Raw genomic sequence first — 12843 nt, forward strand, 5'->3', positions numbered from 1 at the left:
AGTGCAATACACTATGGACACAGTGGCGCCTAAGTTCTTTTTAAAAAGTGCAATACACTATGGACACAGTGGCACCTAAGTTCTTTTTAAAAAGTGCAATACACTATGGACACAGTGGCGCCTAAGTTCTTTTTAAAAAGTGCAATACACTATGGACACAGTGGCACCTAAGTTCTTTTTAAAAAGTGCAATACACTATGGACACAGTGGCACCTAAGTTCTTTTTAAAAAGTGCAATACACTATGGACACAGTGGCGCCTAAGTTCTTTTTAAAAAGTGCAATACACTATGGACACAGTGGCACCTAAGTTCTTTTTAAAAAGTGCAATACACTATGGACACAGTGGCACCTAAGTTCTTTTTAAAAAGTGCAATACACTATGGACACAGTGGCACCTAAGTTCTTTTTAAAAAGTGCAATACACTATGGACACAGTGGCACCTAAGTTCTTTTTAAAAAGTGCAATACACTATGGACACAGTGGCACCTAAGTTCTTTTTAAAAAGTGCAATACACTATGGACACAGTGGCACCTAAGTTCTTTTTAAAAAGTGCAATACACTATGGACACAGTGGCACCTAAGTTCTTTTTAAAAAGTGCAATACACTATGGACACAGTGGCACCTAAGTTCTTTTTAAAAAGTGCAATACACTATGGACACAGTGGCGCCTAAGTTCTTTTTAAAAAGTGCAATACACTATGGACACAGTGGCACCTAAGTTCTTTTTAAAAAGTGCAATACACTATGGACACAGTGGCACCTAAGTTCTTTTTAAAAAGTGCAATACACTATGGACACAGTGGCACCTAAGTTCTTTTTAAAAAGTGCAATACACTATGGACACAGTGGCACCTAAGTTCTTTTTAAAAAGTGCAATACACTATGGACACAGTGGCGCCTAAGTTCTTTTTAAAAAGTGCAATACACTATGGACACAGTGGCACCTAAGTTCTTTTTAAAAAGTGCAATACACTATGGACACAGTGGCACCTAAGTTCTTTTTAAAAAGTGCAATACACTATGGACACAGTGGCACCTAAGTTCTTTTTAAAAAGTGCAATACACTATGGACACAGTGGCGCCTAAGTTCTTTTTAAAAAGTGCAATACACTATGGACACAGTGGCGCCTAAGTTCTTTTTAAAAAGTGCAATACACTATGGACACAGTGGCACCTAAGTTCTTTTTAAAAAGTGCAATACACTATGGACACAGTGGCGCCTAAGTTCTTTTTAAAAAGTGCAATACACTATGGACACAGTGGCACCTAAGTTCTTTTTAAAAAGTGCAATACACTATGGACACAGTGGCACCTAAGTTCTTTTTAAAAAGTGCAATACACTATGGACACAGTGGCGCCTAAGTTCTTTTTAAAAAGTGCAATACACTATGGACACAGTGGCACCTAAGTTCTTTTTAAAAAGTGCAATACACTATGGACACAGTGGCGCCTAAGTTCTTTTTAAAAAGTGCAATACACTATGGACACAGTGGCACCTAAGTTCTTTTTAAAAAGAGCAATACACTATGGACACAGTGGCACCTAAGTTCTTTTTAAAAAGTGCAATACACTATGGACACAGTGGCACCTAAGTTCTTTTTAAAAAGTGCAATACACTATGGACACAGTGGCGCCTAAGTTCTTTTTAAAAAGTGCAATACACTATGGACACAGTGGCACCTAAGTTCTTTTTAAAAAGTGCAATACACTATGGACACAGTGGCGCCTAAGTTCTTTTTAAAAAGTGCAATACACTATGGACACAGTGGCACCTAAGTTCTTTTTAAAAAGTGCAATACACTATGGACACAGTGGCGCCTAAGTTCTTTTTAAAAAGTGCAATACACTATGGACACAGTGGCACCTAAGTTCTTTTTAAAAAGTGCAATACACTATGGACACAGTGGCACCTAAGTTCTTTTTAAAAAGTGCAATACACTATGGACACAGTGGCGCCTAAGTTCTTTTTAAAAAGTGCAATACACTATGGACACAGTGGCACCTAAGTTCTTTTTAAAAAGTGCAATACACTATGGACACAGTGGCACCTAAGTTCTTTTTAAAAAGTGCAATACACTATGGACACAGTGGCACCTAAGTTCTTTTTAAAAAGTGCAATACACTATGGACACAGTGGCACCTAAGTTCTTTTTAAAAAGTGCAATACACTATGGACACAGTGGCGCCTAAGTTCTTTTTAAAAAGTGCAATACACTATGGACACAGTGGCACCTAAGTTCTTTTTAAAAAGTGCAATACACTATGGACACAGTGGCACCTAAGTTCTTTTTAAAAAGTGCAATACACTATGGACACAGTGGCACCTAAGTTCTTTTTAAAAAGTGCAATACACTATGGACACAGTGGCGCCTAAGTTCTTTTTAAAAAGTGCAATACACTATGGACACAGTGGCGCCTAAGTTCTTTTTAAAAAGTGCAATACACTATGGACACAGTGGCACCTAAGTTCTTTTTAAAAAGTGCAATACACTATGGACACAGTGGCGCCTAAGTTCTTTTTAAAAAGTGCAATACACTATGGACACAGTGGCACCTAAGTTCTTTTTAAAAAGTGCAATACACTATGGACACAGTGGCACCTAAGTTCTTTTTAAAAAGTGCAATACACTATGGACACAGTGGCGCCTAAGTTCTTTTTAAAAAGTGCAATACACTATGGACACAGTGGCACCTAAGTTCTTTTTAAAAAGTGCAATACACTATGGACACAGTGGCGCCTAAGTTCTTTTTAAAAAGTGCAATACACTATGGACACAGTGGCACCTAAGTTCTTTTTAAAAAGAGCAATACACTATGGACACAGTGGCACCTAAGTTCTTTTTAAAAAGTGCAATACACTATGGACACAGTGGCACCTAAGTTCTTTTTAAAAAGTGCAATACACTATGGACACAGTGGCGCCTAAGTTCTTTTTAAAAAGTGCAATACACTATGGACACAGTGGCACCTAAGTTCTTTTTAAAAAGTGCAATACACTATGGACACAGTGGCGCCTAAGTTCTTTTTAAAAAGTGCAATACACTATGGACACAGTGGCACCTAAGTTCTTTTTAAAAAGTGCAATACACTATGGACACAGTGGCACCTAAGTTCTTTTTAAAAAGTGCAATACACTATGGACACAGTGGCACCTAAGTTCTTTTTAAAAAGTGCAATACACTATGGACACAGTGGCGCCTAAGTTCTTTTTAAAAAGTGCAATACACTATGGACACAGTGGCGCCTAAGTTCTTTTTAAAAAGTGCAATACACTATGGACACAGTGGCACCTAAGTTCTTTTTAAAAAGTGCAATACACTATGGACACAGTGGCGCCTAAGTTCTTTTTAAAAAGTGCAATACACTATGGACACAGTGGCACCTAAGTTCTTTTTAAAAAGTGCAATACACTATGGACACAGTGGCACCTAAGTTCTTTTTAAAAAGTGCAATACACTATGGACACAGTGGCGCCTAAGTTCTTTTTAAAAAGTGCAATACACTATGGACACAGTGGCGCCTAAGTTCTTTTTAAAAAGTGCAATACACTATGGACACAGTGGCACCTAAGTTCTTTTTAAAAAGTGCAATACACTATGGACACAGTGGCACCTAAGTTCTTTTTAAAAAGTGCAATACACTATGGACACAGTGGCACCTAAGTTCTTTTTAAAAAGTGCAATACACTATGGACACAGTGGCGCCTAAGTTCTTTTTAAAAAGTGCAATACACTATGGACACAGTGGCACCTAAGTTCTTTTTAAAAAGTGCAATACACTATGGACACAGTGGCGCCTAAGTTCTTTTTAAAAAGTGCAATACACTATGGACACAGTGGCGCCTAAGTTCTTTTTAAAAAGTGCAATACACTATGGACACAGTGGCGCCTAAGTTCTTTTTAAAAAGTGCAATACACTATGGACACAGTGGCGCCTAAGTTCTTTTTAAAAAGTGCAATACACTATGGACACAGTGGCGCCTAAGTTCTTTTTAAAAAGTGCAATACACTATGGACACAGTGGCACCTAAGTTCTTTTTAAAAAGTGCAATACACTATGGACACAGTGGCGCCTAAGTTCTTTTTAAAAAGTGCAATACACTGTGGACACAGTGGCGCCTAAGTTCTTTTTAAAAAGTGCAATACACTATGGACACAGTGGCGCCTAAGTTCTTTTTAAAAAGTGCAATACACTATGGACACAGTGGTCTACTATAATCATTCCCCAAATGGAAACAGACGCCAGTGGTCTGGTGGGCTCAAGCCTACAGCACCTACATTAGTTTTAAAGAGCACCCTACAAAAGGGACAGGGTGGCACACAATATTTGATGACCAAACCAGGGACTGTAGTGTAACCGGTGGCTCCCAAGAGCACTCATTGATTCTAAAATTTATAATTGGTAACACATTGCTGAAAATCTCATACAATATTGCATCCGCTCTAAATGAGTAAAGTAAGGGGGGAGCACATGATTCGATGTTGACCAACTTGAGTTGTGGTAATTAAATTTTTTTTTTTTTTTTTTAAATCAGATGTTATGGTGCTCAAAGATATACTAGATCAAGCTTCAGGACATAGAAGAAGTAAGTATTTTCATTACACTTGTACAGTAGAAGAAAGAAAAAGTACTTTTATTTTATAAGCACATTAGAAGAAAGAACAAGTATTTTCATAACATTAAATGTAAAGAAAATGAAGTGGGGCAATATACCAAACTGTGTCAAAGCCTAAGACGATGTAGATCTAGTTATTTTTTTTTCCAAATAATCAACTCAAAATAAGCATGTTTTAAAATAAGAAATTAAATAACGGGGCATGTAGAATGTGCCTACGTGGTAAGGTCTGTAGTGCTCATCAGAAAAGGGGTTTGTTATGGAAACATGTAGAAGTGACTGTAAGGTTCAGTAAAAGTATTATGACGTCATGTTGATTAGCCTAATTTTACCCCAACCCATATAGTCATTACCAGCTAGATAGCCACAAATGACATCAAATAGCGGGTCTACAGTTCCACGAACCCACCCTCTTTAATAAAAAACATTTTATGACTGCCTCCAACCTCTGACTACTTTTAGGAAAAATAGTGTGTTCAGGTTTTGTTTAGTGAGCTCCCTTGTCTGTTGAGGTTTTGTTTAGTGAGCTCCCTTGTCTGTTGAGGTTTTGTTTAGTGAGCTCCCTTGTCTGTTCAGGTTTTGTTTAGTGAGCTCCCTTGTCTGTTCAGGTTTTGTTTAGTGAGCTCCCTTGTCTGTTGAGGTTTTGTTTAGTGAGCTCCCTTGTCTGTTGAGGTTTTGTTTAGTGAGCTCCCTTGTCTGTTGAGGTTTTGTTTAGTGAGCTCCCTTGTCTGTTGAGGTTTTGTTTAGTGAGCTCCCTTGTCTGTTGAGGTTTTGTTTAGTGAGCTCCCTTGTCTGTTGAGGTTTTGTTTAGTGAGCTCCCTTGTCTGTTCAGGTTTTGTCTAGTGAGCTCCCTTGTCTGTTCAGGTTTTGTCTAGTGAGCTCCCTTGTCTGTTGAGGTTTTGTTTAGTGAGCTCCCTTGTCTGTTGAGGTTTTGTTTAGTGAGCTCCCTTGTCTGTTGAGGTTTTGTTTAGTGAGCTCCCTTGTCTGTTGAGGTTTTGTTTAGTGAGCTCCCTTGTCTGTTGAGGTTTTGTTTAGTGAGCTCCCTTGTCTGTTGAGGTTTTGTTTAGTGAGCTCCCTTGTCTGTTGAGGTTTTGTTTAGTGAGCTCCCTTGTCTGTTGAGGTTTTGTTTAGTGAGCTCCCTTGTCTGTTGAGGTTTTGTTTAGTGAGCTCCCTTGTCTGTTGAGGTTTTGTTTAGTGAGCTCCCTTGTCTGTTGAGGTTTTGTTTAGTGAGCTCCCTTGTCTGTTGAGGTTTTGTTTAGTGAGCTCCCTTGTCTGTTGAGGTTTTGTTTAGTGAGCTCCCTTGTCTGTTGAGGTTTTGTTTAGTGAGCTCCCTTGTCTGTTGAGGTTTTGTTTAGTGAGCTCCCTTGTCTGTTGAGGTTTTGTTTAGTGAGCTCCCTTGTCTGTTGAGGTTTTGTTTAGTGAGCTCCCTTGTCTGTTGAGGTTTTGTTTAGTGAGCTCCCTTGTCTGTTGAGGTTTTGTTTAGTGAGCTCCCTTGTCTGTTGAGGTTTTGTTTAGTGAGCTCCCTTGTCTGTTGAGGTTTTGTTTAGTGAGCTCCCTTGTCTGTTGAGGTTTTGTTTAGTGAGCTCCCTTGTCTGTTGAGGTTTTGTTTAGTGAGCTCCCTTGTCTGTTGAGGTTTTGTTTAGTGAGCTCCCTTGTCTGTTGAGGTTTTGTTTAGTGAGCTCCCTTGTCTGTTGAGGTTTTGTTTAGTGAGCTCCCTTGTCTGTTGAGGTTTTGTTTAGTGAGCTCCCTTGTCTGTTGAGGTTTTGTTTAGTGAGCTCCCTTGTCTGTTGAGGTTTTGTTTAGTGAGCTCCCTTGTCTGTTGAGGTTTTGTTTAGTGAGCTCCCTTGTCTGTTGAGGTTTTGTTTAGTGAGCTCCCTTGTCTGTTGAGGTTTTGTTTAGTGAGCTCCCTTGTCTGTTGAGGTTTTGTTTAGTGAGCTCCCTTGTCTGTTGAGGTTTTGTTTAGTGAGCTCCCTTGTCTGTTGAGGTTTTGTTTAGTGAGCTCCCTTGTCTGTTGAGGTTTTGTTTAGTGAGCTCCCTTGTCTGAGGTTTTGTTTAGTGAGCTCCCTTGTCTGTTGAGGTTTTGTTTAGTGAGCTCCCTTGTCTGTTGAGATTTTGTTTAGTGAGCTCCCTTGTCTGTTGAGGTTTTGTTTAGTGAGCTCCCTTGTCTGTTCAGGTTTTGTTTAGTGAGCTCCCTTGTCTGTTGAGGTTTTGTTTAGTGAGCTCCCTTGTCTGTTCAGGTTTTGTTTAGTGAGCTCCCTTGTCTGTTGAGGTTTTGTTTAGTGAGCTCCCTTGTCTGTTCAGGTTTTGTTTAGTGAGCTCCCTTGTCTGTTGAGGTTTTGTTTAGTGAGCTCCCTTGTCTGTTGAGGTTTTGTTTAGTGAGCTCCCTTGTCTGTTGAGGTTTTGTTTAGTGAGCTCCCTTGTCTCTTCAGGTTTTGTTAGCATGGCCAGCATCCAGCAGAAGTCTATGAAGGACATGTTGTGGAAGTACATCTGTACCTGGGATTGCAACCCAAACTTTCAGAAGCTGCAGCGCTTGGTTAGCCTTTTTATCATGGATGCCTTCGTTGATCTTTTTATCACCATCTGTATTGTGGTCAACACTCTGTTTATGGCTATGGACCATTATAACATGGACAAAAGTCTACAAGAGGTATCTGCACAAGCCAACGAGGTGAGTACAGTCAACTCAAGCATATATTTTCTCTACAGGCTCAAATCAGGTGAAACCGCATTCATTTGATACCTGTATGTTTCAAATTTTGTGTTTACAGAGATTTGATACCTGAATTTTTCAAATGTTGTGTTTACAGCCATTTGATACCTGAATTTTTAAAATTTTGTGCAGGTGTTTACAGCCATCTTTGCTGCTGAGGCTTTCCTTAAAATCCTGGCAATGAGTCCTGTAGTATACTTCAAAGATGGCTGGAATATCTTTGACTCTCTGATTGTTGCCCTGTCTTTAATGGAACTCAGCATGAAAGAATTGCCTGGACTGTCTGTTTTGAGAGCTTTTAGATTGGTAAGGTCTGGCCTGTAACACCTTTTTTTTGTGTATCTTTACAATGGCCATTTTTATTAATGTTAATAATAATTTTGTTGACAACTGCTGTATGTTTAAAAAGTTAAATTTTTGTCGTTGTTGACATTTTCCATGTTGAAACCAGTAAAGGATGATAATTTTTAATTGACATGATCCTTCGTTACTACAAGTAATGCAAACATACAGCACACTAAATGAAATGATTAATGACCCCCACCACAACAGATCCAGCTCTGTGGAGCTAAGGGAGGGGAGGGCTGCCAGATTTCTATTATCATATGTGCACACTGTTTGGTGGAACCTTGAAAAAGTTGGTTAACAATGTCTTTTTAAAAATGGCTCATATGCTCGGTATGCAGATACCAGATAGTACATCTGAAATTTCTCACAATCACATTTTGGATAGAGTTACAGTAAAAATGACATCAGTTAGTTATTATTGGTCTAATTCCTAATTATACATTTTTACCATTAGTAGGTAAGTTCGCCTGTTGTCCCTCCTGGGATATAGGTAGCTGACAAATGCTTTCAAGGCATCTCTGTCATGAGCTAGTCTCTCCAACTGTCCCCAGGTGTATCTTCTTCCAGGTCACGTCTTTAGCTCTTTCTTTTCATCTTTACCTTTTGCCCTGTGGATTCTATGTGATGGCCTGTCTTGTCATGCTGGCTTCTTGACATCTTTACCTTTTGCCCTGTGGAAAAATTAGCAACTGTTGGTTTTATCTTGCAATTGTTCTTGTGTGCGAGAAAGAAGGGTCATGTTGTCAGCAAAGTCCAGGTCATCGAGCTGGTTCCACAGTGTCCACTGTATACCGTTTTACTTTTTCTCTGTTGACATCTTGTAAACCCAGCCTGTGGCCAGCAGGAATAGTGAAAGTAGGCAACCTTGCCTTACTCCAGTCTGTACAGGAATAGTGAAAGTAGGCAACCTTGCCTTACTCCAGTCTGTACAGGAATAGTGAAAGTAGGCAACCTTGCCTTACTCCAGTCTGTACAGGAATAGTGAAAGTAGGCAACCTTGCCTTACTCCAGTCTGTACAGGAATAGTGAAAGTAGGCAACCTTGCCTTACTCCAGTCTGTACAGGAATAGTGAAAGTAGGCAACCTTGCTTTACTCCAGTCTGTACAGGAATAGTGAAAGTAGGCAACCTTGCCTTACTCCAGTCTGTACAGGAATAGTGAAAGTAGGCAACCTTGCCTTACTCCAGTCTGTACAGGAATAGTGAAAGTAGGCAACCTTGCCTTACTCCAGTCTGTACAGGAATAGTGAAAGTAGGCAACCTTGCCTTACTCCAGTCTGTACAGGAATAGTGAAAGTAGGCAACCTTGCCTTACTTCAGTCTGTACAGGAATAGTGAAAGTAGGCAACCTTGCCTTACTTCAGTCTGTATAGGGAAGGACTTGATGAACTTCTAATGTGACTATTTTCTGTGATAGCCCATATCAGCTCAAAAATGTCTTCATTGACTGTCTACCTAGACTCAAAGGCCTTCTTGTAATCTATAAAATTAATGTAGAGAGATGACTTCCACTCTTGGGTTTGTTCAATGATGCACAGGGTAACAATTTGGTCTATGCATGATCTTTCCTTCCTTAAGCCTGTCTGTTGTTCTTAAAGTTGGGTCTACCCCTCCCTTTATCCTGTTTAATAATATTCTGTTGAAGACTGCCTGGGATGAACAAAAGTGTTATCCCTCTATAATTAGAGCATGCATTAGATGGCCTTTCTTTGAGAGCTTTATGAATAGTCCCTCCTTCTTCTCCTCTGGTATTTGTTCATCTTCCCAGATTTTCTTGAAGAAGGTGTGTAATAGTGCGGTGCTAGTTTCAATATCTGCTGTCATTGCTTCTGCCGGTATATCATCTATTCCTAGAGACTTGCAATTTTTCATCTGCTTTCTGGCTTTGTATATCTCTTCTTTTGAAGGTGGGTTACAGTCTACAGGGAGATCACTTTCAGCTGGTGGTAGATCTTATGTGCACTCTTGGTCTCTTCAGCAGTTCTTCAAAATATTCTGCTGATCTCTTCCTCTGTCCTTCCACATCAGGTATCACCTTACCATCTTTGGTCTTCACTGTCCTCTGTGGCTTACTGAACCTCCAAGATATCTTCTTAATTGTATTGTAAAGGCCCCTAGTATTTCCACGGTAGAGTACGTCTTCTGCTTCACTTGCCAGCAGTTCTATATAATTCTGTTTGTCTTTCATTTTTGCATTTCTTGACATGTCTGTTTCAGTATAATTGTTCCAGGGCTTTACATTTTTTACCATTGACATTAGCATATTATAAATGCTTTTAAAAATGACAGAAAATAGGAGCATCTCCCACTGTATTAGGGAATATTATTGGCACAAACTGGTGGAAAATATTTGAACTGCTGTCTTAGTTGATATCAAAAGAGTACACCCTCAAACAAATTTAGTTGGCAAATCCTGGCCCACACTCAATATGTTGATGGCCATAAATAGTTTTTTTAAAAAAATGCTTATTTCAGTTGCGTGTGTTTAAACTAGCCAAATCCTGGTCCACACTCAATATGTTGATGGCCATAAATAGTTTTTAAAAAAAAATGCTTATTTCAGTTGCGTGTGTTTAAACTAGCCAAATCCTGGCCCACACTCAATATGTTGATGGCTTTAAATAGTTTTATGTTAAAAAAATATTTTTTTTCAGTTGCGTGTGTTTAAACTAGCCAAATCCTGGCCCACACTCAATATGTTGATAGCCATAGTAGCCAGAACAATGGGAGCATTGGGAAACCTGATCATTGTTTTGGGCATCGTCATCTTTATATTTGCCGTCATGGGTCAGCAGCTCTTCTCTTCTTATTATGTCATCTACAACAACCAAACACTGTCAAAGTAAGTCTTCTCCTATATGGTTAGTTTCATTGATATTGGCTGTTTCAACTTTGGAGTCAGCTAGTTTAGCTGTAAATATTATTTAGAACAAGGTATTAATCTACACATCAAATAGTGTTTTGTGCAAGTACTTAACTGTAAATGTCTTGTGCAAGCGCTGAACTGTAAATGTCATTTGCAATTACTGAACTGTAACTGTCATTTCCAAGTACTGGACTGTAAATGTCATGTCCAAGTACTGAACTGTAAATGTCATGTCCAGGTACTGGACTGTAAATGTCATGGCCAAGTACTTGGGTGTACATTTCTAACCTACTTGTCTTCAACTGCTGTGTCTTAACATTGAGTGTATTTCTATTGAACTTAACATTGAGTTTATTTCTATTGAACTTAACATTGAGTTTATTTCTATTGAACTTAACATTGAGTGTATTTCTATTGAACTTAACATTGAGTTTATTTCTATTGAACTTAACATTGAGTTTATTTCTATTGAACTTAACATTGAGTGTATTTCTATTGAACTTAACATTGAGTTTATTTCTATTGAACTTAACATTGAGTATATTTCTATTGAACTTAACATTGAGTGTATTTCTATTGAACTTAACATTGAGTTTATTTCTATTGAACTAATCAACATTTCTTTCTAGTGGAACTGTGATAGAGAATAAAGACAACATGCCCAGATGGAACTTTAATGACTTCCTTCATTCCTTTATGATTGTGTTCCGTGTGTTGTGTGGGGAATGGATTGAGTCCATGTGGTTCTGCCACAAAGCTGCTGGCTGGCCATGCGTGCCATTCTTTCTGCTGACCTACATCATTGGAAACCTGGTGGTAAGTTCTCAAGGTTACATAGGCTGGTCATTGCCTTGGTCAGCAGGTTTTTTAATCACTTGGTTTACACAAAGTTTTATTAGAATATCAGATTAACTTATCAGGGTCCAATGGATTTAAACTTAACGTTCAATGTGTGTACTACTTTCTTTAAATGTTTTGTTTTGTGTTTGATTAACACTAGAAATACCTAATGTTTAGTGAAAATTTGTTGGATTGTGAAACTAGTCAGCACATGAAAGGCATTAAATTTTGTGCTAACTCAGTCAGTCCACTGTCAGCATTCATGCCACTTCTAAATTTGTCACAGTTTGTGTTGGGTTGATTAATTCGGTGGTGTCAATTAGTCACAGTTTCTGTTGGGTTGAATAATTTGGTGGTGTCAATTAGTCACAGTTTGTGTTGGGTTGATTAATTTGGTGGTGTCAATTAGTCACAGATTGTGTTGGGTTGATTAATTTGGTGGTGTCAATTAGTCACAGATTGTGTTGGGTTGATTAATTTGGTGGTGTCAATTAGTCACAGATTGTGTTGGGTTGATTAATTCGGTGGTGTCAATTTGTCACAGTTTGTGTTGGGTTGATTAATTCGGTGGTGTCAATTAGTCACAGTTTGTGTTGGGTTGATTAATTCGGTGGTGTCAATTAGTCACAGATTGTGTTGGGTTGATTAATTTGGTGGTGTCAATTAGTCACAGTTTGTGTTGGGTTGATTAATTTGGTGGTGTCAATTAGTCACAGTTTGTGTTGGGTTGATTAATTCGGTGGTGTCAATTAGTCACAGTTTGTGTTGATTAATTTGGTGGTGTCAATTAGTCACAGTTTCTGTTGGGTTGAATAATTTGGTGGTGTCAATTAGTCACAGTTTGTGTTGATTAATTTGGTGGTGTCAATTAGTCACAGATTGTGTTGGGTTGATTAATTTGGTGGTGTCAATTAGTCACAGATTGTGTTGGGTTGATTAATTTGGTGGTGTCAATTAGTCACAGATTGTGTTGGGTTGATTAATTTGGTGGTGTCAATTAGTCACAGATTGTGTTGGGTTGATTAATTCGGTGGTGTCAATTTGTCACAGTTTGTGTTGGGTTGATTAATTCGGTGGTGTCAATTAGTCACAGTTTGTGTTGGGTTGATTAATTCGGTGGTGTCAATTAGTCACAGATTGTGTTGGGTTGATTAATTTGGTGGTGTCAATTAGTCACAGTTTGTGTTGGGTTGATTAATTTGGTGGTGTCAATTAGTCACAGTTTGTGTTGGGTTGATTAATTCGGTGGTGTCAATTAGTCACAGTTTGTGTTGATTAATTTGGTGGTGTCAATTAGTCACAGATTGTGTTGGGTTGATTAATTCGGTGGTGTCAATTAGTCACAGTTTCTGTTGGGTTGATTAATTTGGTGGTGTCAATTAGTCACAGTTTGTGTTGGGTTGATTAATTTGGTGGTGTCAATTAGTCACAGATTGTGTTGGGTTGATTAATTTGGT

At 38.7% G+C, this 12843-nt stretch overlaps 1 protein-coding gene across 2 annotated transcripts in view; it reads left to right on the top strand.

Moving 5' to 3' along the window:
• LOC131941229 (sodium channel protein type 4 subunit alpha B) overlaps window positions 1-12843 on the top strand; it is a 74819-nt gene that overhangs the window by 38358 nt on the left and 23618 nt on the right. For both annotated transcript variants that reach the window (XM_059300323.1, XM_059300324.1), the window contains exons 16-20: window positions 4540-4590; window positions 7050-7291; window positions 7466-7639; window positions 10335-10522; window positions 11176-11362. In XM_059300323.1, coding sequence (XP_059156306.1) covers window positions 4540-4590; window positions 7050-7291; window positions 7466-7639; window positions 10335-10522; window positions 11176-11362 — 842 coding nt within the window. The remainder of the gene's footprint in view (window positions 1-4539; window positions 4591-7049; window positions 7292-7465; window positions 7640-10334; window positions 10523-11175; window positions 11363-12843) is intronic.

The sequence above is a fragment of the Physella acuta genome, unplaced genomic scaffold, assembly GCF_028476545.2.
Source record: "Physella acuta isolate Inbredline_101_S28 unplaced genomic scaffold, ASM2847654v3 ptg000353l, whole genome shotgun sequence".
Taxonomy (NCBI): Eukaryota; Metazoa; Mollusca; class Gastropoda; family Physidae; genus Physella; species Physella acuta.